Source organism: Delphinapterus leucas, chromosome 12 (assembly GCF_059928025.1).
Source record: "Delphinapterus leucas isolate spDelLeu-1000000601 "Yukka" chromosome 12, BTC_Dleu_Yukka2, whole genome shotgun sequence".
In the NCBI taxonomy this organism is placed as follows: Eukaryota; Metazoa; Chordata; class Mammalia; order Artiodactyla; family Monodontidae; genus Delphinapterus; species Delphinapterus leucas.
The window spans coordinates 13,870,649-13,897,700 of NC_143140.1; the positions used below are offsets into that span (position 1 = coordinate 13,870,649).

The following is a 27,052-nucleotide window of genomic DNA, read 5'->3' on the forward strand; positions in this document are numbered from 1 at the left end:
TAGAATGCTTTCATAAAGCAGAGCATTGCATTTTCTATAGCTTTATTCATATTTTTATTTTTTATACCGTTACTGTTCATTATACTTACAGATCCCTTTGGGCCAGGTAATCCTATATCTCCCTAAATCAATAAAACAAAATTATATTAGAACAATGTTTACTAAGAACTCTAAAAAGCTTATCATGCTGCCAAACTCAATAGAAAACCATGAACAGAACCATGACACCACAGAAAAAAATTAGATTCACAATTTGGATTCTGGTCCCCTCCCGGCCTTTGGCTAACTTGTCTGTTAAATAATAGGGTTGAATCACAGCTCCCCAAGGCTGCATTCAGATTTAAAATGCTAGGTGTGGAGAACTGAAATGTGCAAGTCAAAAGGCATTAAGCTAGCATGCTGTTATAAAACATAATAGACATTTAAACCAGATGACTTCATTTCTGAAACTCTAACAATATTTTTAAACTCATCCCCAAAAGTCTATCAAACCAAATATGCATGCTCTTATGCTTAAAAAAAAAACCTTGACTATCTCCCACCACTAGTTCTAGGTATGAATTCAGCTCATCTTAGCACGTCAGTGCATGTCCACTACAAAACAGGACGACTTAAAACATCCCCTTAAGGACCTCCCTGGAGGTCCAGTGGTTAAGACTCCACGCTTCCAACACAGGGGGCACGGGTTCGATCCCTCGTAGGGGAGCTAAGATCCCACAAGCTGCACAGTGTGGCCAAAAATAAATAAACAAAAATTTAAAAATAAATAAATTAAGAAATAAAACATCCTCTTAGCTTATAAAATGAACACTTTCAACAGAAAATAAAATTGAAATCCCCCTTTTTCTAATTTACTTAATAGTTAGGAAGCTTTGCCTCATTCAGATGTTAACTGAAATCCTAAAACTCTGAATAAAACACTATCAGCATTTTCTCCTGTACTAAAAGCTCTCTGAAACCGTTTTCTGAGAATTCTGTCACGCACACACCCCCCAAAGGACCAATCATAAGTTTCCACACGAGGTCCTGTTACATTGTGTCATAACCATAAAGGATGCGCCAGCAGACCTAGCAGTGCTGTGGAGGTGATGACTTGCTCTCCTCCCCGCCTTCCTGGAGATTTAGCAGAAGGCTCCCCTGGACCTGGAATCACTTCTCTGGAGGGTCTTAGACTCCAAAAGGCCGTGGAGAATACCCGCAGTCAAACTCGGGAGCCTCAACTCTCTAACTACAATAATCTATAATACAAACTATAATAAAGCTTTAATTTTGTTTCCGTGATGGGCACTATTCATAGACTTGTCTACAGCCACGTAAGAATCACCTTGAATGTCTACATTGAAAACCACAAGAAAACATGCCCTCCGTAAGGAACGCTTTGTCCTCCCAACACTTAAGGCCACGTCTATCGATGTTGCCGTGTTTCCCCTCCACTTTACTTGATCTTGGGTGTGATTCTCGGGGGTTGTTTTTTAGCTTATGTAAGAAACATATTACCTTTAAAGAAGTCAGCAAGGATAGCAAGGTCAGAGAAAAGAAAAAGTACGTATGTTTCTAATACAGTCCAAAATCAGTGAGTCTCCATCAATAACCGGAAAAAAAAGGGTCTTACCAGTTCACCCCTTTCTCCCAGTTCTCCCTCTTCACCAGAGGCACCCTAAAAGTTAAAAGTCACATTTTTTAAGTTCTTAGTTCCTTGGCTCAATTTTAACCAGTCAGCATTGAGAAGTATTCAAAAGTCCCTGCAGTGCCCCCAAGATCATGCAGAAATATGAAATGATCTCAGTGGTTTTCCTATCTAGCTGTCAGGGGCTTGTCCAACCCAGAAAACAGCCCAGAGAAAAGCCAGAAGGTGAAGTTGAGTTTCTGCTAAAGGTAAGGATTAATGACTATAGTCAGCAATTTTATAATTAGGTAATACTTAAAAAGGGTTCTTAGAGTTGAGAAAAAAACAAACAAGCAAACAAAAAAACACCAGGGCAAGGACTAACTCTAATTCACATGCATTGTTTATTTGCTAAGGTCTTGGTAAAGAAAAAACAAAACATTATGATGCGGCTATGGGAGGCCTCATCAGACTGGAGTAAACCAATCTGTTGCGTAAGAGAGACAGGGCCATTCTTTTCAAAGGAAGGACAATGTGTATTCTTGAAGGCAGAGCCGTCATTCGCTCCGGCTTATTAAAATGGTAGATAAGGCTACAGACCAAATTAAACCCTGCGTTTCACTCACTATGAAGTACATTGAGCCTCCACATTTTACCCACACCGCAGGTCAGCCAGTGCCCCCTGCTGGTAAGGCACATTAAGTGCTGCATTTCACACATGGCACCTACCTGTTCACCCTTTGGACCAGGTTCACCAACTACGCCCTGTAATGAATAAAATATACTTTTTCAGTGTTTTGAGGTTTTTAACTATATAATTTCAAACGAACCAACTCCCCTTACTGGGCTGGTGAATAGGAACAAGTATGAATAATCCCTATCACCTCACCACCTAGCAAGAGTCAGGTCAGACCTGGAGAAACTGACAGTTGTCCAAAAAAAGTCACTGGCAACCTGAAGTGCCCTCTAATCACATCCATGTAAAATGTAACTAGTAGGACTGGAAGTTTAGAACTAAATAGGATGTGTGATTACAGCTGAAATTTTTACTTTACTCAGCTTTTATTTTTCCCTTCTGATAAATTACTATATTAATAGATTTTTTTGTTTGTTTCTTAATCTCAACTCTCAGTAATTTATCTTTCTTGATAGCTCTCTATGGTAATTTCTAGAAAAATTCTCCATTGGGCCAAAAGCGACCTTGGTTTCTCAACATAGTAGAAATCACCCTTCCAAATAAGGAACTTTCTGGACAGCTAGGTATCTTACCCTGTCACCTTTCATTCCAGGAAGTCCAGGGGGGCCAGGCAAGCCGGGGAAGCCAGGTCTGCCGAGAGAACCCTGAAAGGCAAACACAGAGTCCCCAGAACCACTGCTACCGCAACTTTGAAAGCACATAAGCCAGACACAACCTTGGGTGTGTGGACTCCTGTCTAGAATAAATGTGCTGTGTTGGCTTAACTCTGCTTCTCAAATTTGTCACTCTCCCAACTCCCAGGAGAAGAGACCCAGTCCCCCCCCCGGACTCCATCCCACCTCTGAGGTCCCCAGTGCCAGGGCTAGCACCCCTTCCCAACAGTGGGCTCTTTGAGCTGAGTCCCCGCCTCGCTGGCTGTGTAAACAAGCAAGGCTGGAGAAGTAAAAGGGCGGCATTCACGCACTCGCTCTCCAAGTCCAAGAACAACCAGGAGCCAAATGTAGCACTTTGTATCTCTCCCAGTTTTCGAATAAATGCTACAAGCCACACTGATTAAAATACCCTTTAAGGGTCTCCTAGATTTAATTTGAAATTCCTCATTTACATTTTCACACATTCACATAGGAATAGAAGTCAAGTAAGGATGATGCAATTACCCTTTGTAAATTATTTTTCTCTCCTTGCTTCTTTTAAAAGACATATTGTGTTTTGTACGAAGCAAATAAACTGCGGGACCAGAATTATTACTTACCAGTTTACCTGGTAGTCCTGGGGGTCCTACTGGTCCTTCTTCACCTCTACTGCCCTAGAAACACACAAACATGATGGTCAACCAGACAGTCTGCCGAAATGCAAATGTTTAATCACTATTTCAATGAAGTAACATGCTACCTAGGTTTTTGTTTAAATATAAAGGTCACCAAAGTATTCTCCCCATCTTCAACTGAAGGCAGAGACCTTTATATTAAATGCCTGCAGCCTCGTCAGTGTCCATCCTGAGTTCTAACAGTCCTAACGCTGTTCGTTGTGAACACAGGCTGTTCCATGGACATCATACCTGATACATCTACAAGAAATGGCAATTAGGAGTTTTCAGCATCTACTTCACCATCCAAATTAGATTATGGTGATTTGTGTACATGATTTATCCTCTCATTTAGACTACATGTTCTTGAGGTATAGGTATAGTAAAATTTTGAATTCCACATAAATGTGTAAAACACAGAGTAAATTTCAGGTCTACAGTACATTTTAAAGCAGCATCTGGGAAGTGATCTTGAACCTCGAAAGAGTGAAAAAGACACAGGACAGAGATGTTCGCCCTCAAATTACTACTGTAACTTCAGAAAGACATAAATAGTAGAAATGTATAAAGTTTCTGAAAAAGTCTTTGTTCTACTCATTCTAAACATGTCTTAAAAGATTAAATAGACTTTGGAAAGTACAATTTATAATGTAGATGCACCAAAAGCAACACTCTCATTTCATTTTGTGAGCCAATATCAATTTATTTGAAACTCGAAGCCCTTTGAGAAAAGGAAACACCACGAACTCTTCAATTTCTTTCTCTGAGAACTTCATACACTTTTATGCAGTCTGACAGAAGCTTGTTTCATTTCTAACTCAAGTTCAACTAAGCTGAACACTGAGGTTGCTGGATAAATAATCACATTTCCTGGATGGTGTACACAAAATGAAGGCAGTCTTTTGAGTTTGTTTTTCTTTAAAATGACATGACAACTTCATATTAATGTTTAATATTTATAAGTGCTTCTGATAAGATTATCCTGATCTGACCCATATGTTATTCATTCATCTATAAAAAGAACAGAATGTCAAGATCTATAAACCTTCTGCATTTTCAGTTGCTCTAGAGGACTGAGAATTGTATGCCAAATTACAAGTTTCTAGCTATAATTTCATATGACTTACAGGTGATTTAAACAAAATACTCTTAAATGCTTTTCAAAAACTTTTATATGAAGGTTCTGTCTAATGCATGAGTTTGAATAATACATTGGTAGGTAACCCTTGTGAGCAGCTTGGAAGCCAGAAGCAGTACCCCATGTGGACAGATGTTAGAAGGATATATTGATAAGTCAGGTGAAAACCAGCCCTTATGATAGATTCTTCTATGTGTCTCTACACATAAAGATGGGGTTTCACTCCATTAATATGACCCAGTACTTCCAAGTTCAAGATAGATTTTCTTCAGTACATCTGCTCTGCTGGCATTTTCAAATTATTTCTGAACTGCATCCTGATTGAGATCCTAAATGTCATTGAGATAAAATGACTTTAATTCACAGAACGATTAACAGTCATTGGTGGGAAACATAATTAATCGTGTCAGAAAGGGAAAGGAAAGTTCTCGACACAACCTCAAGCATTCATGTCTAAATAAATGAACCATTATTCCGTCTTATCCAAAACAAAGATGATTAATATACTCTTCTCCTCTTCCACAAACCAAAAGGCTAAATGAAAATAAAGGACTCTATAACCTTTCATTTACTTTTGGAGAGATTAATTATCTTTTCAGTCAAAGACAAAGATTTTCTCTGCTGGAATCTTATTTTCTCTGTCTTTCATGCGCTCTCATTATTCAGTTCAGAAGTCTTTTCCAAGCCCCGGCAGCCCTTGGTAATACCTACGAACGGCTCAGAACCCAGTCTACGCAGCCTGCTCTGCTGACCTATAGCCATGACAGGGCAACACACGTAGGACCGGGGGAGGGATGGGTGAAATTACGGGCATTCACTTTTCTGTCCCTGCACAAATAGACAACATGTGGGTCCTCATTTTCATTTCACGTCTAGCTTATAAATCCTTGGCTATTCTGAACTTAGGTATTTCTATAGAAATCATCCCACTGTGCGAAAAGGTAATGTTTATTTTCACAAGGACCAAACAGCTACCAAAAAAAAAAAAAAGGGCAAGATTTTCTCATGGCCATTCTTATGATTTCTATGTGTTCTAAAAACATGCATATTCTTCCTCTAAGTTCTTTAATTTCACCTGTAACTAAGATGAACGTGAGAAATTGAGATATAAATAGTAATCTCTAAAAAAACACAGGTTAAACTAAACACATCCTGCAGGGAGCAATTCACCCTAACCTGGTAACAACAAGAGTGCTAAAAAAATGATAAATCTCTTCTGTTTCAACAGCTATGGTGAAACCACATTCTCAGATGTGGGCCAGGAAGGCTGGTGGGGAAATGGCTCTTCTGTCCCATGGCTGATATTTACAAACCTCTTGACAGAAGTTATGGGTTTTAACAAGAGAATTGGAAGGAACCAGATAAAAAGGCAACATCCTGCCACTGAAAATGCGAAGACCATAAGAAAATGCTCTATTTTTCTCTTGGGTGCTCTGTGCCACCATATTTATCTCCAACATGTTAAGACACATCTTCCAATTCGTCCCTATCTAAGAAGCCAATCAAGGCTTAAAGAAAAGAAAAGATGCAGCCCCTCTACCAATGATTCCGAACCCTGGCTGTGCATCAGGATCCCCTGAGGAGGTTTTAGAAATACATTTCACTGGTGTCTTCACCACCCCACCTCCTCTCTCCCTTCCGCATTCCACCCCTCTCCCCCAGGTCCTGATTCTGTAGGTCTGGGGTAAGACCCAGGAAATTACTGGGGCTTGTGTTCTGTTCGTTTGTCTTCACCAGCTTGACTTAGATTCTTGTTAAATGCTCACTGCGACAGCTCCATAAATACTAAAATTTGCTAAATGTGTTTTGTGCCGTTAGAATTTGCCAGGCTAACTTCAAATAAAAACATGCAGCGGGGCTTCCCTGGTGGCCAGTGGTTGAGAGTCCGCCTGCCGATGCAGGGGACGCGGGTTAATGCCCCGGTCTGGGAAGATCCCACATGCCGTGGAGCGGCTAAGCCCGTGAGCCATGGCCGCTGAACCTGCGCGTCCGGAGCCTGTGCTCCGCAACGGGAGAGGCCACAACAGTGAGAGGCCCGCGTACCGCAAAAAAAAAAAAAAAACAAACAAACATGCAGCGGAACCTTGACATTGGAGGCATTAGAGGGTGGAAATGGGGACCTGGACACTAAGCCCCAAGGCCAGGTCTGAAGTTTGGCTCCGCCAGGCACCAGCTGACTCCAGGCAGGCAACTCAACCCCTGTGTGCCTCCGTCTCCTCATCTGTAAAATGGGCTTTGGGGAGGATTGAGTAGATACATGAAGTACTTAGAACAACGTCCAGCTCATAGTAAGCACTGCAGACGTGCTAGTTATTATGTTTATCCAAGGAATAAAGACATCAGTCAAAATGATGGTTTTCAATCAAATGTTCCATTAAATGTTCTTTTTGCTTCAAATCTTCCAAATTTCTTTAAAAGCATGAGTTATGCTTGGAAAAAACAAGTCTTTAGTCCTCATTTCTCGAGTTTCTGTCAGATCACTAAGAAGGCGCCTTTTTTATAAAGAAATCCTAGCAGCTGTTCTGTAAAACTCATTTTAATAAATACAAATACTTCAACATGGAAGTCTCCCTTTCAAAATGGAACTATTAGACTTCTAAAATACCACCAAAAAATGCGTTTTATCATACCTGGGTTGTCATAATTATTTTACCAAAAAAAAATGGACTTTACTCCACTGTGCTCTAGATTGTGGTGGTGGTTGTATTTGCCTGATAACCCCAAATGCTAACTAGATGAATAACAAACATTATCCTTAGTACCTTGCCAGTTTCAGAACTGGGAAATTATAAATCACTATGCTCAGTCTGCAGTACGCCCTAAATGCCTCTTTCTGGCAAAAAGGATGTTCAACCCAGAAGATGAGTTATGACTGCTAAAGACCGCTGCTTTTACAAACCCATTTTCATATTAACATTGGCAGATCATATTAGTCCTACTACAGGGATGATTTTTAGGCTTGCCACAGAATTTTTTTTTTTTTTTTTGCGGTACGCGGGCGTCTCACTGTTGTGGCCTCTCCCGTTGCGGAGCACAGGCTCCGGACGCGCAGGCTCAGTGGCCATGGCTCACGGGCCCAGCCGCTCCGCGGCACGTGGGATCTTCCCGGACCGGGGCACGAGCCCGCGTCCCCTGCATCGGCAGGCGGACTCTCAACCACTGCGCCACCAGGGAAGCCCCACAGAAATATTTTTTAAGATTCATTCAATTTTACAACATTGTGTACTTTGTATTTCTCTCCAGTGTAGGTTTAAATATCCCCTCACACAGAAGCAGATGACAATCTGTTTACACTATAACCATCACAGCTGCTTCACGAAGTGTTGACTGGGAGACTATTCCAGAGCCTGATGGGGTAGGAAGGTAGCTTAGGTCGCTCAACTGCACAGCATGTGGGACCTCTGTGCCGAAGCTGCTGGTGATGGGGTCAGGTTAGAAGACTTCAAGAGAGAGGAGACAGGCTTCCACGTTCCACGGGTGTATAGTCTTCAGAAAACTGGGGGTAGATCGGTGTGGCACTCATCCCAGTCGAAATCACGAGAGCAGAGCAAACACAACTAACTCAACAAAAGCCCTGGCAAGTTCTGGGAAGCCTGGAAGAGGAAGCCGGACCGGAGCGACTACACGATGGGACCAAATCAGAGGCCCCAGCCACCTGCTGGCTCTAAACCAGGAGTCACCCAGACGCATGTGTAAACACAGGGGAATGTGACAGAGAAAGCCGGAAGCACAAGCCAAGTGGTAAAGATACGTGCTCATACGTAATCCCTAGAGATGCCAAAACTCCAATATTTTTTTGCCGTGGCGTTGGCGAAAGTTGATGGAACAATGGTGAGGAAAGGGGAGAATTTAATTTCAAAGACAGACTACAGTTAACCTTGATTCTTTCACAGGACACATTAGAAATAGGTTTCATTCCTTCTACTCAGCTTCTCAATTGAAGATTTGCAGGAAGAACTGATCAACCTTGTGGGGAATAGGTGACAATGTGTGAATTTACCAAGAAAATGAATTTAATGATGGAAAATGAAAGAACAAATGTATCTTTCAGTAAGTACATTTGGTGTAAAAACTCTGATCCAGAACTATAGTATTTATAACCACACGTGATACTCTTCTGAAAAATTTATAGTAGGTGAAAAGTCAATTATGAACAGAGGCAGCATAGCGAGATTTACTGTACCTCCCATCCAATGCATTTCAAGGAATATTTATTGAGCACGACCTTACGGCAGGCCCCGAGGAAAGAGATGTAGGGAACACAAATGTGGATCAGACATGTTCCTGACTTCCTGCAGTTTCCACACCACAGGGCAAAAAGGGACCAAGGGTTACAGGTTCAGAATAAGGAGAGATCACTTCTATCTGGGGGGTAGGGCGTCATCAGAGATGGTTCCATTGCAGAATTAACACCTCAGTTGTATCTAGGAGGGCACGTGGGATGTCCAGTCAGAGAAACAGAGGAAAAAGCCATCTCAGTTGCAGGGCATCACGAAGAAAACAGGCAGTCTGAGAAGTGCAGAGTGTTCGGGAATTAGCATGAAGTCTAGCTTGGCTGGAACACAGGCTCTTAGCAAGGCAGAAACGGGAAGTAAAACTAGGGGATAAACAGACTTCAGGCTTTCCTTTATTGTCAGTGGAAATCCACTGAAGATTTTTTAATGAAGAAGAGAAATGATGCTGGATGCTGTACTTTGCAAAGACCAATATGGAGGCACGTGCAGACTTGGAGCCCTACCGTTCCCCAGGCATTTACGTTTGTCACCAGGACTGCGGGGACACGGCTGGAGTTCTAGATGCAGGACACCCTGCGATGTGCAAGAGTCCTGGAGAACGGAGAGCTATCCCAGCCAGAATACCAAGAGTACCCTGCTGCGAGCCGCAGTAGAAGGAAAGATGGGAGCAGGGAAGGCAAATCAGGAAATGGCTGCAACAATCAAGCAGCAGTGAACCACCTGAGCCAGGGGGTGGACGTGGGCTTAGAAAGAAGAGTCAGACAGGAGGCTTTAGAGAGGACGTGGTAGGATGAGCAGGTCCACCCGGGGACAGGAACGTGATGGTGAAGAAACACCAAGGCTTTGAGCCTCGGTGACGGCAACAGTGGGAAGAACGCGGACGCTTACAGAAACTAACAAGCAAAACCGGAATCAGGCCCAAAACCCTGCGCAGGCATAACTTCCTCGGATCCGCCGCCCTCCCGTGAGCGAAGTCAACACCGCCTCCACCGCACGCCATCGCTTCCGAAGGCCGGCCTCGAGTCCTGAGCTGGGGATGGGCCGAGCCCACTGCACCCGTGCGGCTTGTGCCCCGTGCCTGGCCCTGCCATCAGCAGGGGGACCTGCAACTGTACTGCTTTCTGCTCTATAACGTGTGCACGAGATGAAATAGGCAATTTTCTCAAAGCTCCAGCACCCTTCCTCCACACCGTTCAGTCTTTCTGTTGCTTCAGAAATAGGATGCAGCTATGACCTCACTGCTCTGACAGACAGTCGAGGGAAAGTATTGGACACCGCCTGGTACTGGTCAGCTGACGAACAGCGGTGAGAAGTGGGAAAACTCCACTCTCCACTCTCATATCGCGAGACACCTGGGATATTTCACTTTTCCGAAGCGTGAAAATCCTCACTCAACATACTCAAGAGATGCTCTTTAGAAAGTAACAATGATATTTGGGAACGTCTCTGTGTTCTCACTTGGAGTTCTTTGTGTTACCCAGCAGGCTTTGAAGATAAGAACTTAAAATCAAGACCAGGGAGACTTTTTTTAAAGTTAAATTTGAGTGCACCATGTTTCATTTCCAAATCAGTTTCTCTCTAAGGGTTAAAGTGTATCTAGTGAGAAACTATACATAGCTATATTTGCTGCAAAATAGACACATTTACAAATTCACACTAAAAGAAGTCTGGCAGGTTCTCAAAAGATTAAAATAGAGTTATCACACGACCCAGCAATTCCCCTCGTAGGTATGTACTCAAGAGAAATGAAACAAGTCAACACAAAAACTTGTAGAAAAATGTCCACAGCAGCATTAATCATAATGGCCAAAAAGTGGAAACAACCCCCATGCCCATCGATGCATGAATGGATGAATAAAATGTGGTACATCCATACAATTGAATACTATTTGGCAATAAAAAGGAATGAAGTACTGATACATGGTACAGCATAGAAGAACCTTGAAACATTATGCTAAGTGAGAGAAGCCAATCATTAAAAAACCCACATACTGCATGATTCCATTTATATGAAATTTCCAGAATGGGCAAATCTATAGAAAGTGGATGAGTGGTTTCCCAGGTTTGAGAGGACTGGGTGGGTGGGTGGGTGGGGGCGGGGAAATGTTGAATTGCAAGTGGATCCAGAGTTTCTTTTTGAGGTGATGAAAATGTTTTAAAGTGGACTGTGGTGACGATTGCACAATTCTGCAAATGTACTAAAACTCAGTGGATTGTATACTTTAAATGGGTGAATTATATAGTATGTGAATTATACCTCAATAAGGTTGTTTTTTTTAATCACACTAAAATATTTCCTACATCATGGGATGAGAGCAGAAAGGGTCAACATGTTTTTTTTTAAATACTTCATTTTTGTTTCTACTTTCTAGGGGAAAGAAAGCATATTGTATATCTAAGTAGCATTCCTGTTCCATTGTTTATCTGGATTATCACATGTTAAAACGTCTGAAGGCATTCCTGGATGAGTTAATGGATGAATGAATAAAGGAAGGAAGGGAGGGAGGGAGGGAGGGAGAGGCGGGAAGGAAGACCCAGCAAAGCCTGGGGAAGGCACTTTGGGAGGGGTCCACAGAAAAGGAATACTCACAGGGAGGCCCCGAGGTCCTCGGGGTCCCACCTCTCCTGGTGGCCCCTGGCGGCCCTGTTATAAGGAAGGCAGGTAAAGAAAAAGTTAAACTCCCTAATCCTTTGCTTAGTGATTACAACAGATTACAAGGTATGAAAAGGTAACCTATGGCAACTTACCGGTTTGCCTGAATTCCCCAGTTGACCGGGCTTCCCTGGAGCACCTGTGTTACCCTGAAGGCAAAATACAATATTTAGAGTAATTCAGGCAGTAAATAAGCGTAATAATCAACCTGTCTTACCCAGACTGGGTATTTCTTACACTTAAATAGCATTACTTTCCTGATTTTACATTGAGATGTAAACTCTCTTTCTTGGTGGGTACATCAAAGTTCTTTAGATTTAGGTTAGGATACTGTTTTGTCACTTCCAGAGGCATAATATAGATGTCAAAAATGTTTAAAAGCGAAGGTCAGATGTCCAAAAATGAAGGTCTTTAGACAGACAAGAATAAGAGAGGATTTTTCTTTCTTTACAATATTAATTATATATGTCTTTCTTCATCATTTCCACCTCTAATACAGTTCTTGGAGACTTTTTATTGATACCTGACGTTGACACCATTAAAATTGTAAAAGGTCATGCCAACATGAGGAAATAAGGGATGTGCCAGCAAGCTCCAGGGAAAGCAGGTGTCTGGGATCCCACCCCACCATCAGTTGCTCATGGTCTACTTCCTAGGGCACATCTCTGCTCAAGACTCCATGAGTCACTACGATCGGAGGCCTGGAGCCATGTAATCTAATAGTAATCAATTTCTACGTTATTCACAGTTTATCTATTTTATTTAAAGTAACGCTATATTTTATCCCTTTAACTTTTTCTTTCAACTGTTGTCCTTAAGTGCTAGAATATAAGCACTTAAAACTGATCATTATGTGAACAAAATGCTTAATATCTTTTAGCTTAAGATAAATCATCTTAATAATATATGCACTGACAATTTCTATGGCTTAATATCGTCCTCACAGTAAGTCGTAAAGAGCAAATCAAACTTTCCCTGTTTTACACTGGCAGAGGATGACTCTTTCAAGAAGGCAGTCTGATCAGCAATGCTTTGTCAAAGTACTATTTCTGCAGCTGGGAAAGAGATTAGCTTCTGAAGCCTTAAGGCCTTCTTGATTTCTCCTTAAGGTCAAACATATAAAAGGCAGGTTGGAAATATATAAAATGATAAATAAAATATATTAGTAAAAGAATAAAGAAATAGAGAAAAATATTAACTACAAAGTTTTCATCTTTTACCTTTTCACCGGCAACACCCTTTGCGCCAGGAATTCCAGGTATACCCTGAAAGCATGCACACAGAACTTAGGCTTAATCACCTCCTCTGAGAATCCGTGAGATGCCAAGCCCACTGCATACTGCCGAGGGGCTGGGGGCATCGTGACAACCTCAAAGCTTTAGAGGGAGATCCTTCCTAGTTCCCCAGTTTGAACAGTTATAGGCCTACCCACAGTGTAGAAGGCAACTTTACTGTAACTGGCTTGTTATGTCTGAATACCCTTACAGCAAATTCTAGCTCTAAACTAAAGTTACTTTTCAAGGATGAACTTCCAAATTAGAATCCTATTTTCAGATCAACAGGAGCTCTTCCTGGCATGATTTCATGTGTGGAATACAAAGCAAGGACCTATCAAAAACTCTAAGCCTTAAGTAGAAAAAGAGAATGGCAGGAGAATGCTGGGTCTGAGATTTGGTGCCACTGGGAGGCCTGATTTCTCTGATTATTTTAAGGTGTCAGATATCATAATAAACCGAGGGCAGCCCTCATCATTACCAAGTATCCCTTTTAACTTGAAATAATTGCCTCCAAAGGGCCAAGAATACACGTGGTATAACCCACGTGAACTTCCAGCCACATTAATGCAGGAAAACACCAACTTGAATAATTCAAAATAGCACACGATCAAACGATGAAATCGTATTATCTCACATTGTTCCCTGAACATCCTCTCAACCTCTTATGGCTCAACCCTGGTACAAGAGCTTCAGAACTGGTTAAAAGTAGGAGGAAGTATAAAGCCTGGACCACAGCTCAGGTTTAGTGAAACGATATAAGGAAGGTTTAGTGAACTCTAGAGAGAGGAGGGATGCAAAATATAAAGTTAAAGCTCAGTGTGGCTACCAGAGAAATAACTAGTTATTCAGAGAAAAAGTACAGAAATGTCAATGTAAAACTGTAAAAATATAAAATGAAAGCATCATTTCTTCTCCAGAACTTATCAAATTACATACATAACATGTTTCTCCCCCAAGTGCATATATTCAAAATATGTATATAAACCAATCAACATTTAAATATTCAAATACTTACAGGTAACCCCTGCAACCCTGCTTCCCCAGGAGGTCCAGGTTTCCCTAGTTCACCCTGAAAAAAATTTTTGTTGAATCTGTATGAACTGCTGTCCTTCTTTTAAGAAAAGGAAAGACCAAGACCTTCTAAGTAAAAGGAGTATCCGCACAGCTGACCTTACGTGCACTTTCATAGCATGACCCAGTTCAGGGTGGGGAGATGGGATAGGACTTAGGACAGAAATGCAATCAGAATACGTTAATTTCCTTCTGCCTACTCTCATCAATGGGGCAATTTTACTGACTTTCTGAAACCAAGCAAACAAACATTCTATTCTAATAATTTTTTTTTATTGAAGTGTGGTTGATTTAGAATGTTGTGTTAATTTCTGCTGTACAGCAAAGTGACTCAGTTATACACATAGATACATTCTTTTCATTATTCTTTTCCATTATGGTTTATCTCAGGACACTGGATATAGTCCCTTGTGCTATACAGTAGGACCTTGTTGTTTATCCATCCTATATATAATAGTTTGCATTTGCTAATCCCAACCCCCCAGTCCGTCCCTCCCCAAACTCCTCCCCCTTGGCAACCACAAGTCTGTTCTCTATGTCTGTGAGTCTGTTTTGTGTTTTGCAGATAGGTTCATTTGTGCCATGTTTTAGATTCCACTTGTAATTGATATCATACGGTATTTGTCTTTCTCTTTCTGACTTCTAATAAGTATCTTGAACTGACACTTGATTAAAAAATTAGAAGGAGGAAAAAGTCAAAACCAGCTCAATAAAAGTCCCGGTGACGTAGTAATGAAAACCCTGTGCTTGGCTGGCCCCGGGCAGGGACAACTCCACCACCTTTAGACTAAATCACACAGCTACCTTTGTTCCCGGCATTCCAGGTATCCCGTCCCGGCCATCCACACCTGGCAAGCCCTAAAGACGCACAAAGAAGCACACTGTCTCTTAGAAACACATTCTTCTTCCCTTCGTCACTTTCTAAAGTTTTATTAAAATAATCACTTTGAAAAATGGGCTTGATGACTACAGCTCACGTACCGTGTCGCCCTTGGGCCCAGGGAGACCAGGAATTCCTCGAGAACCTTGAGCCCCCTGCAGGGTAGAAGGGAGAAGACAGGCAAGACACAATCAATTACCACGTGTACTTAGGTCACATCAAAGAGACCAGCACAACCTGCATGCTCGCAGTGATTAACGCGAATTCGAACTCACTCTGTCTCCCTTGGGACCTGTTTCTCCTAGAGGTCCTCGCCGCCCTTGATCACCCTGTATGAAAATAAAATTGCGTTTAAGTAAGCAAAAGTAACTTTTTGATAGACTTTCGAAATTATAAAACACCATCTACGTTACCTTACTATTGCCCTTTCATCCCAATGGCTTTGCTCTATCGTGGATGCCTCAAGAAATCTTTTTATAAAAATTATATTGTCCTCAAAATTGATATTACCATAAAGATAATTGAGACGTACATGTCTATTGATTTCATTGTAAAGGCATAATGCTCTGTGCTCTTTGGATGAATAAGTATAATAAAATTAAGGTCCACACTGCAGGTAACCTTGACATCAGTAACTATATCTACACATCCTCTAGCCTCATTGACTATCGTGGTGGGTTGAGGTTTGGACGAGTTGCCAACCTTTTCTCCATATTACTTACTCCCCCAGTCAATAATAATGATTTCTGTCACAATTACCCAGCTAATGTTGATATATGGTACAGGCGGTAATAGATGAGAAGAGGTGTCTTCCTAAAATATAGCTTTGGTTGAATTGCTTAACTGCTCTGAAACCTCAAATGGCTTCCTGTTGCTACTGGATCACTTCGGATCGCCCAGATTGGCATCAAACACTCTCCATCACGTGCTTCGACCTTATCTATTCAAATTCATCTTCTCAAAAGGAGCTCTCCACCCAGGCCGTGCCAGCCCTAAGGCAGCACACACCCCCATCACCCCAACAGGGCTTCTTCCCACCTGTGCCCCGCCTCCCCCCCCAGCACGGCTTTGCAGGCCCTCCTTCCTCTCAGGCCCGCTTGGTGCATTACCTCCACCACATGCTCTGGAGGTTGATCTTAAAATGTTATCCTTCAGTTACATTCTGTCCTTCCCACTGGACCTTGATAGTTGGAAATTCTATTTTACTATACCTTTTCTTCTTTTCAATGTGGTGTGAGAGATATTAATGAACAGCTCTTTGGTTTATTTACTTCCAAAACAGGTGTGAGGCAGTCCACAATAAGGACACGTGTGCACATGGCCGTCAGAATATCAAATAATGAGATCAGAAATCACAGGAGAGAAAAATGACAGAACTACCCAAGAACTTCAAGTGAGAGAGTTTCTGTGGCTCTAAGCACCCCAGCAACCAAAGCAAAAGGAAAACGCAGCAAAAGCATAAAAACTTAACAATTTGACTGTACTTATGAGAAAAACAAAACCCATAACAAGTCAGAAGAACATTTCTCTGTACAAAAAAGAGATGCCTGTCTTAATTTTAAAATTTTAAATAAATATAGAAACTATTGCCCATTTTTCCACCTTATTCACACGTAAAGACACTTGCAAACACATACGTACATATAGCAAAAAAAACCTATCATTGATCATTGCGAAAAAATCTATCAGTGGATCCCATGAAAGGAAAACTACTCACAGGTGCACCAGGGAGACCTTGTGGTCCGGGTTCTCCATCTAAGCCCCGAGCGCCCTGGAAATAAACGAGACAAAGAAATGAACTTGAGATCAGCCATGTATGCTAAAGGGCACACCAGTCTTTCTAAAGAACTTCAATAGCCAGATAAAAAGGAGGTTTTGTGTTTTGTAATATATACTCTATTCATCAGTGAACCCGAGGAGTATTTAATCAGAAAGCTCAGGTGTTAAAACACTGGTTTACATTCTCTCATCCCACCAAAAGCACCTACACCCAATCTTTGATACCACCCTGAATATTTTAAGTTAACAAACACTGAGTCCATTCCTGATTGCTGATATGAGCTACCTGTTTAGAGAACTTGGCAAGCCTATTGGAAAAGGTTTGGTCATCACACTCCAGGGTTCTCAGGATCCCTACAGGGATTCATTGATGGTGAAGACCAAGGGGCCACCCAAATAGTAGCTGCTGGGGACTCCGCAGCCACCACACCAGTGGGAGGGGTTTCTGGGACTCGAGATCCCCACCCAGACCTAGAATCAGGAGTCCAGCCGTGTGATTCAGGGCAACGAATTGTAATAAGGATTTAAGCATCCCCTCTTCCATCCTGGATAGATGGCAGGTTCAGTATGCGTAAAGTAATTGATCTATTTTCTCCACAACAGATTTACCCTGCTGAGTGATGGTGGCTAAAAACTACAGAGCTTCATAAATCTAATCATCGTGAAACTATCTCTGTCTTTGTTATCTATTGCACCTATCGCCTCCCTATTTTCATTATAAGGATCAAAATGTGATTTGAAAACAAAAATATGGGGGTTTTAGCGCTCTCTACATATGCTACATGACAAGACACACTCCCCTGTTTAAAGCTTCTTCTCATCTACCAGGGGAACGAGAAGACAGATGGGCACCTGAAGTGAACAAGCCATCTCCTGATGAACAGGCTTGAGAGGAGGAGATGATAAAAGAAACGGAAAACAGTCAAAAGGGTATTGGGTAGATGTCAGGCCAAGAAAACCAGGTGGACGGTGTCTGCAGTAAGAATTAAAAATTAGAAAACCTTTGCTAGAAGGTTCAGACGTGGGTAGAATCAAAGAAAGAAGCAGAGGCACCACAGAGCCTTGAAAGTCTCTGATCCCTAAAACTAGAATAACAGCAGAAGGCGTTCTCCTTCCACCAGTGAAGAAGAGGTTTGGGAGACCTGAAAAAGCCCTTGAAGTCGTCACTCACATTGCCTGGTGGAAGGAGAGCCAGCCTTCGAGTTATAGAAATGGCTCGGACGCTGCCCGTCTCTCTCCCTTTCTCTCTCTCTCTCTCTCTCTTATTGCTGTTCAGCACCAGCTCAGACCCAAACTGCTGTTACTAGGTAACCACCCCGCAGGTCTGAATTCACCGGAAGAGCTTTTTTCTTTTTAATGAAAGTAATTTGACAAAAATCAGAGGAAATGAGAAATTTTGAAAACTACCAAGTAGCAAAATACCTCAAATAAAGAGCATATCAAGAACAGTAATTGGTTTCAAAGTGAGGGTCACGTATTTTAGGAAGTGATTTAAACCCAGAAAAAGCAAAAGCCTGTGTATCAGCAACTTCAAAATAAATGGGATTTATTTTTTAATAACAGAAGAGCACACACAGAATGTTACTTAAGGAAACATGAGTACAGAAATGCAAAATATGTTTTTAAAAATACAGTGTTTTTAGAAAAAAAACCGCATTCTATAGGAAACAGAAGAGGGAGATGGGCACAATGAGAAAACCTAGACAGACAGAGAAAGTGGCTGAAAAAATGAAATTGATGGAATTATTCATGAAGCAATTCCTTCGATCCACAAAAATGTGCATCTATTTTTTAAAAAGGTTGAATTTCATTTACTGAGCACCTACAATGTGCCCGTTCTCCTTGTCTGGTTGCTAATGAAAGACTCTGTGCTTCTGTGCAGAACAACATGAATTAGCCTCAGAGGTTCTGCAGAGGGTGAGGCGAGGGTCAGGAGGGGTGGTGGGCAAAGAGCCCCGTTTTTAATTTTCTGGAGCCTACAAATGGGCTTTCCTAACAAACTTTCTACAAAGTGCTGACCATTTCCTTAACATCTGAGAGAAGCTAGACATGCCCCCTCCACTCATACACACACACACACACACACACACACACACACAGAGCAAGAAAAATATTTCTGAGCTCATCATGAACGTTCAAGCTTGCGTTGTTATTGCTTCTTCTATTCACTCAGACAAGCCATCCCTGCCCTGCCCTGACCTGCCCACCAAGGGCAACGCATCATCCTCCACTCCACCTCTCCATCCTCCCCTGCTTTTGCGGGGCACTCCAGGTACTGTGTCAGTGTTATCAGTGTCAACTACTGATAAAGACAACAGATTAAGCGAAACAGCCCTGCTCACTCCTATTTACCCAAAATAATTTAAAATATATAATAATAACAAGTATCCTGTGTATGACTCATTTCTATCATCTACGTTTATAACAGAAAGTAAGGACCCAATCGAACATCTACAAAGCACCAAATAAGAAATAAAAAGTGACGTTGTTAAAGATAAGAGGTTATTTGAAATGGCCCCAGACCTAAACATTTATGCATTTTGGTAGTGTATCATCACCATCATCATCTTACTTTTTCCCCTTTGGCCCCAGCTATGCCAGTGATGCCTCTCGAACCTTGGGCTCCCTGGAAATGTAAAAAAGAGAAGTAAATTCTTTTAGTTGAAGCACACATTCTTTGATGTCATCACAAAAGCTGATCGAGAAGGATGTTATCATAACCAAAGGTAACACTGAGAAAAAGTGACATTATATTGCAGACAAACTTTCCTGGTTTCGAAGAAAAATCCAAAAGGAATTCTTCTGATGTCAAAACCCTTTTTAAGAATTCTGAAGACTTACACAAATCTGGAATCGGAACAATGACTGATGGCAAAAGAGTAAGTATCATTAGCATCAGAGAATCTTGCTAAAGCCTTTGACTTTTAACTCACACAGAACACGCTGCCACTTTTGCCTCCTTCGTGGTTTGTAACGTGGTTACGGGTCACATGATCGTGATTTTAAACTTTGGACTAATTTTTCCCCACCAGTGTGTGCCATCCAAGGCAATAGGTTCCCAGGCAGCCCACAAAAGCTTCTTCCTATAAGTGTAGCTGGGGTCTCCATCATTCACTTGCCATCACGCTACGTTACGCCATTTCTACGATAAAAGGCATTGTGAATTCCAATTTGGGGCAGGAGGAAGCCATCTCCTCCCTTCTCGGGCACAGGAGTGCGTAATCCTCAAAATGAGGGTGCAGGGTGTCGATCCTTCAACACTGAGTGTTGTCATTCTTGACTGTCTGGACCCACAGCAGCAGGGCTCCAGAAACAGATGCCGTAGAGATGCTCCCTGGGGAGAAGCAGCGGGCAGACGCCCCATCAGGAAAGCGGGGTAGCCACTTCCGGGCAACTTGCTAACTGTCCACAATGGCTTAGGATAAAGTAGCTCTAGGCCAGTCATTTCCCCGTGCTCTCACTGGAGAAAAGGGGGCATCTCCAACTGTCTGTTTTACATCCAGGTCAGTCCCGGTTCTCTGTAGATCAGTTAGGAATGGCCTGAAATACACATGGCCAGGGTGATCCAGTCAGGACACAAAGTGAGATCTGGCCAAATCAGAATAAAGCCACTCATTCTTGTGGGGCTTATTTTCTGACTCTGAAGGTAATTCAAAAAAGAATTCCAGAAATATTTGGGTCAATAGCAGAGACATGAGAATGACATGTGTTGTCTCCCGAGCTCGTGCATAAGTGTTCCAAAAAGCATACTTTTTACAAATCTTGCATTCCTTGACAGATGCTGTATATTTAAAAGATGAAAAACTGTGAATTTTACAGAAATATTTTGGCATATCCTCTCCCAAACCCCAGAAGTTCAGCAAGCAGTAATGATATCCTCCAAAGACCACCAGGGTCCCACAACATAGTTAAATATGTTTCTAAAAATACTTCACCGGAGGTCCTTGAGCTCCAACCTGTCCAATTCCGCCCTGGTCTCCTTCTTCACCCTGAAAAAACAGAGAGAAGGGCACCAAATGCTAATCCAGCAAATGGACACTGAAATGGGCTCGGTCTAACTTGGCACGTGGTAAGTTCATCTGGCATCTCCTGAATTAGTCTACTATACTTGCTTAAATTATTTTATATGAGTAGTCCATATTAATTGCAGAACATTCGGAAAATAGAGATGCATATAAATAAAGTCACCCAAATCTCACCTTTCCACTATAAACACCAGTAACATTTTGGATGCTATCCTTTCAAAGCTTTTCTAAAGAGAGAGAGAGGAGGGGAGGGAAAGAGGAAGAGGGGGAGAGAGGGGGGGAGTGTATGCATTCATGTTCTAAGTATGTGTGTTGTGGGTGTATTATTAAGAAAGTGTGGTCACACTATGCAAACTTTTCCTTAAACTATAATATTTTAAATTATGATTTTCATTTTAACTTTTTCATTATAGTTTTTGTACCATGCACAGTTTTTTTTTTAAAAATTGTACTTAAATCTAAATCTGTCTTTTCTTCCATGGCTTCTACCTTTGATGGTGCTCGGAAAAGCCTTCTCTGACACCCCCAAAATACATAAATATTCATCTATATTTTTCTTCTAGTAATTTTATAGTTCATTTCTTACATAGAAATTTTTAATTATCATTAATTTATGTAAATATAGAGTAGAAATCTTTTTTTTTTCCTGATAACTGGCACTCTATCCAATATCATTTATTGAATAACAGATTCTCTCCACCCAGGCTGAAAAATTCATCTTTAATGTATGTTAAATTGATAAATATACTTGTTTCTGGACTTCCTTCCTATTCAGCTATACTGAATCATACTGCTGTATGATGTTGTCAATACCATAACGTTTTAATTATCGAAATTCTATAATACATTTTAATCTCAGGTTGGGAGAATTCCTTTACCCTTATTTTTCATTTATAGTTACTCTTATTTTCAGATTTTCTTAAATGTTTACCCTTCCACATGAACTTTGGAATTGTTGGGCGGATCTTCACAAAAACACTGCTTGCTTTGTATTAGGACTTCATTAAATTAATAGATTATAGAGAGAGAGTTAGAATCTTCACAATACTGAGTCTTTCCATCTCAGAACTCAGTGTATCTTCATATTTAGTCAAAACGTTTTCTTTTTCTTTCCACCAATAAAGTTTTGTTCTTTTCATTTTGTTGAATACTTCTTAAGTTTGTTCTAAAGTATTTTGACTACCTGGTGGCTATTGCCAATGGAATCTTCTTCCATTATGTTTTTTAACTAATTATTGGTTTAACTTTTTGATACTAATTTTATAATCTCTGATATACTTTAAAATGTTAGGATATTCTAAACAGAAATCCAACTACTGTTTCTTACAGAAAGATTACTTTATGGACTCTGGGAAAAAAGTTATTTTCTCTCTGACAAAGGTTTTACTTTTCACAATAGGTATACTGTTTTACATTTTCTGTGGTAATGAATGACTTAAATTGTGAAATTCATCATGAGAAACATTCTTAGTTTTTGATATTTGTTCATAATGGTAGATTAAAATCCAGTTCTATTGTTTATTACATGCTTCAATTCACCCATTTTCTTACTCCACATGCTATACTTTATACATAAGAGATTTTTGCACACAAACACACACATACACACACACCCACAAAGAAATACAAAAAATTTAGTAGCAGTGTTAATATAGAACATTTGGGCATCTAGTGCAAAGAACTAGGCTATACCTAAATAATTTACACTTGATTTTTGAATGAACTCTGAGAGTCTTACATAGTGGATCTTTGTCTCATAAGTATATTCAGATTACATTCCGTCAGAACATAAGATTGACAGTGGAGGGAGATGGTCCTAATGGGAAAGCCAGTGAATAAGCTAGTTTATGGAGCGGATAATCAACACATGTGTATGATTAAATACTACTTGTATTTCCCCATGTAAGTACAAAAACAACAGTGATTGTAATTTTTCATTAGCAGGTTTTGGGGTATTTTCCCATAGATTCTTGATAAACCTTGGAGTAATGTATTTGACTGAAATATTTCACCAGCAGATGAATCGCACACAATAACTAATCAATAACCACAAAGCTAAATGACAAATTTAGGAATAGCAACTTATTACCGTTTTACTGAAAGATTTTTGACTATTCATTCTTATCTTTATAAACAATTTTTTAAATCTTCATTAATTAATTTGTAGAGTAAACTCAAGGCAGAACCGTGAATCTGAAAGCAAATTTCAGACCCCTATAGTCTCATAATTCTTCATCTTTCTGCTTTCAGTTTACAGTTAAAAGCATCTATTAGCCCTTTCAAGTTTCATTGTTCAAGGAGCTATCTTATCTTCATAGGCCGATTTTCAAAGACACCACTGAAAGTTTTAAGTGACATAAACATGTGAAATAAATTAAAGGAGTTTTCAACAACTTTTTTTTTTTTTTTTTTTTTGCGGTACGCGGGCCTCTCACTGTTGTGGCCTCTCCCGTTGCGGAGCACAGGCTCCGGACGCGCAGGCTCAGCGGCCACGGCTCACGGGCCCAGCCGCTCCGCGGCATGTGGGATCTTCCCGGACCGGGGCACGAACCCACGTCCCCTGCATCGGCAGGCGGACTCTCAACCACTGCGCCACCAGGGAAGCCCCCTTATAATTCTTTATAATGAAAGTGATCACGACCTCCTAATCACAATTTTCCCACTAAATATTCATTGTCCTTACCTTGTGACCTTGTCTTCCAGGTTCACCAATCTCTCCTTTAGCCCCTTTATGACCCTAACAAATGCAAAAGTACGTAAGTACAGAAATAAATAAATAGACAAGCAAACAAACGTGTTGAGTTTGGCACAGAAAGTGGTCAGAAGGCTCACGAAATGACCTTGCTCCCCCCAAATCTATGTCCATAGGCTGCTAACAGAAAGGTTATGTCAGAGAAATGACAGCCTTAGAAGACCTTAATAACACCATGTGGGCTACATGACCACAGTATACAATAAATATCAGTTTCAGTTAATAGACAAACTCTGTTCGAGAATAGCAAACACCCCGTTACCTAGTTCAGCCACTGGGCAATGACTCACTGCCAGCCGGTCCCTAACCCTCCCCCCTCAGCTCCCTCCCACAGTTGGGTGAAGGGCATGGAGTCTTCTCCAGCATCAGTAACTCGCTCTCCAGAGGTGACGGCTGACACACCCAACGGGCTACTCTCTGCTCTCTGGAGGCTCCCCTGAAAACCCTCTGCTTCCTCTGTGCCCGTCTCCTTCCTGGAAGCAGAAGAAGGGCTTCCCCAGACACACGACTTTCTGCCTCTTCTTGTACACAGTTTAAGTGCAGGTGACAAGCTATAAGCGGCAGCCCGTGAAGGTTGCAGAACATGTGCAGAAATCCTCATCTTTCACTGTCAAGCCACCTGTTCTAAGCATATGTGCGCTTCGGGTCAGGGACATGGGGCAAGTGTGAAATAAACATTCTGAAATTAAGTCTGTCAGAGCTTCCTTCCTCAGAACCTGTCTTGTACCAAGGGTGCAAGTCTCTGTGAAAAACAAGACACCAAGCCAGGCCCAAGCCTTCTGCAGTTATGGGAACCCACCAAAGCTAACCTCCACGAAAATCACAGTGGGAAACCCAGGGCCTTGGAGCCTTTGAGATCTTTGGCAGAACTTCCCTGGTCTGGGCTAGAGAGAGAAAGCCATTTAACCCCAGCTTTTGGTATTTATTCTCTTATTTTTATGGGCAATTTTGAAGTAGTTATGATGGCAGAGTGAGAGAAAAACACTTTTGGAAAGTCTCTTTTCTTCTCTATTTTGCACAGTTTTTCCAATTCTTTTTAACTAAAACAATTTCACATACATCATGTGTACCATCCCTGGCCCGCATCTCTCATCACTGGAGCAAACTTCTGAACCTTCATTTGGTGTTGTAGAGTCCCTCCATCCAATACATTTCACTGGTATTTCTTCCCTGAACAGCACTGAATAATCAAGCATCTGTGTCTGTCAGGGTACCAGCGGGAATCTCCAGGACTGTATAAGGACCACAGAATAAGCGACACAGACTTGCCCAATCCATCAAAGTGGGCACTCCGCACCAGAAAGGCCAGTGCTTCAAGGAAAGGCTCTACTTTTCCTGTGGATAATACTCTTGAAAACAGAAAACAGAATACAGCATGGAAATTATTCTCTTACCCTCATGCCTGGCAGGCCTGGATATCCAGAGCGACCCGGTGGACAGGAATTGGGACACTGCCAGAGAGACAGACAGTAAACCAGAGCTTCTACTTTATGACAAAATGGTACCTCCTTTAGGATTCCAGCTACAGAACCCCAATTCAATTATATTCATGAAATAACTCTGACTACCCCCTTTCCTTTTTTATTCTTTTATTTTTAAACTCGGAAATATTCCTAGCTTACAGAAAAGTACAGAGAACATAACAAACGCTTCCCCCACGTATCCGCCACCCAGATTTAATGTGTGTTACTATTTTGCCATATTTACTTCAGATTTAACTTGTTAAAGAAATAAAATGATTGCAGACAGACCACTGTCCCAGGGCATGACCTCTGTCCCCTCCCACCTGCCCCCCACTCCAACAGCTCTGTCCTGAGGGTCACGTCCCCCCAACAATGGACCAAAATTGCATTTAGTGCAGTTTTCCTACATCGTTTCAATATTAGTCTATAAGTAAAACAAGTCTCAGAGCGGATTGTTTGACTTCTGGTGAAAAAGCATGTCTTAGTCATAAAGTAAAAAGATTATGGAAAAAAAGATATTTCTATAATGAAAAACGGTTTTTCTGAGTGTACACAAGCGACCAGTTCACCAGTCCGGCCGACTGCTCTGCTATCTGAGTAAAGTAAAAGACAGAAATACAACATATTCCAGTGAGGTCATTTTAAAGAGAATTCACCTTTTAAAGAGAATTCCTGGTCTTTGACCTAAACTGTACTTTGTTCAAAGGAAAATGTCTTACCAATGGATCTCCATCATGAAAGCCAATTGTTCCCTAAAGTAAAGAAAATACTAAAGGTAAGAATATAGTGAAACATTTTAATTCAGACTACTAATAACAGAAAGTTCACTGGACAAAAATACAATCAATGTATTTGTTCAATAACCTATACGGAATAAATAGCGTATAATACGCTAACATTCTAAAAACTTGACTTGGCCTCTTCTGTTTGGAGAAAACTAAATTGCAGTAGATTATTTCTTTCAGGGGATTGAAGGAAAATAAAATGAGAGAATAGAAAATATGGAGGACTCTAAATCGTAAATTAAAAATAAGGATAATCTCCTAATTAACTGCATTTTTAAAAGTACTTAACTGTGTAAATCCTTCGTAAAAACGAGTTCCTTTGAAAATGTTCCCTTTATATGTCCAAGTTTTGAACATTTGAGACATCACAAGCCTCAAAGCACTTCAAATACAATGAGTAAACCATTCCCCGTGAAAACCATCTTTTAAATTATTGTGATTTCTCTACTATTCTGGCCCAAAAAGACCATGCTCTGAATGAGTGAAAAAATCATAGCCATTCTGGAATTTTAGGACAATGACTTGATTTAAAGGTACTTCCATTTTTGGTTCTTAGGTTTCTTTAATCCCAACTCTCAGACACAGAGAAATTCAAGCTTCAAGTAACTTACGCTGGGTCCCGGGGGACCAGGGGGGCCCGGTGGTCCTCTTCTCCCAGGGTCACCCTAAGTTATTTGAAAATTGTGACACAGTGGTTATATACATGTCAAAACATAGTGCGTAAAAGTGGTGAGGCATGAGAAACTGACATTCCTAGAAACCCTGCAGAGCTCAGCCTGCATGGACCTGCCACCAAAATAGATGGGGGACCCACAATCCAACTACCTCCACAAAACCAGAAGAATAAAGGACTTCCGGTCTCACCAAAGTAGTAAGACAAGGCAGAGGGAGACTTGGGGAAAAAAGCCAGTCCTTCTCTATAGGATGATCACTTTATCTACTCTGCAAACAAACTGGAAACACTACGTATTGCTCTAGTTGATTATCAGGGGAACCAGGACAGCCAACAAACTGGAAACACTACGTATTTCTCTAGTTGATTTTCAGGGGAACCAGAACAGCCGACACTGCTGATGCTGCCCAGCTAACAGCAGCAAGGAAGGCTTGCGCCTGCCTGAAGCTGCAACAGGGAAAGTCGTCACCTCTGCAGGGCCAGCCACCCCTGGGGCTCTTCACCCAGAAGCTATCCCTCGGTCTGTCACTGCACGCTCTTGCCATTGGGACGGAAGGTCAAGATGGCTAAATTCAAATAAGCCATTCAGATGAAAATGGAGTCCAGTTAGACTTATTATCCAGAGTTGACTCCTGGCACATCTTTTCCTTCCTAATGTTCTATCATAAGAAGTCAAAAGCATCTGACAATCAATTTTACAATCATTTCATAT

The 27,052-nt window shown here is 41.2% G+C and overlaps 1 protein-coding gene across 1 annotated transcript in view; it reads right to left on the reverse strand.

Moving 5' to 3' along the window:
* The window catches only part of COL9A1 (collagen type IX alpha 1 chain), a 71,819-nt gene that overhangs the window by 18,887 nt on the left and 25,880 nt on the right, over positions 1-27,052 (reverse strand). Inside the window, exons 11-29 of the mRNA XM_022590470.3 lie at positions 26,279-26,332; positions 25,602-25,634; positions 24,814-24,870; positions 23,351-23,404; positions 20,578-20,631; positions 19,215-19,268; positions 16,581-16,634; positions 15,139-15,192; positions 14,965-15,018; positions 14,788-14,841; positions 13,928-13,981; positions 12,856-12,900; positions 11,731-11,784; positions 11,573-11,626; positions 3,556-3,609; positions 2,876-2,947; positions 2,336-2,371; positions 1,613-1,657; positions 90-122 (exon numbers count right to left, since the gene is read on the reverse strand). Of these exons, the coding sequence (XP_022446178.2) occupies positions 90-122; positions 1,613-1,657; positions 2,336-2,371; positions 2,876-2,947; positions 3,556-3,609; positions 11,573-11,626; positions 11,731-11,784; positions 12,856-12,900; positions 13,928-13,981; positions 14,788-14,841; positions 14,965-15,018; positions 15,139-15,192; positions 16,581-16,634; positions 19,215-19,268; positions 20,578-20,631; positions 23,351-23,404; positions 24,814-24,870; positions 25,602-25,634; positions 26,279-26,332 (969 nt within the window). The remainder of the gene's footprint in view (positions 1-89; positions 123-1,612; positions 1,658-2,335; positions 2,372-2,875; positions 2,948-3,555; positions 3,610-11,572; positions 11,627-11,730; positions 11,785-12,855; positions 12,901-13,927; positions 13,982-14,787; positions 14,842-14,964; positions 15,019-15,138; positions 15,193-16,580; positions 16,635-19,214; positions 19,269-20,577; positions 20,632-23,350; positions 23,405-24,813; positions 24,871-25,601; positions 25,635-26,278; positions 26,333-27,052) is intronic.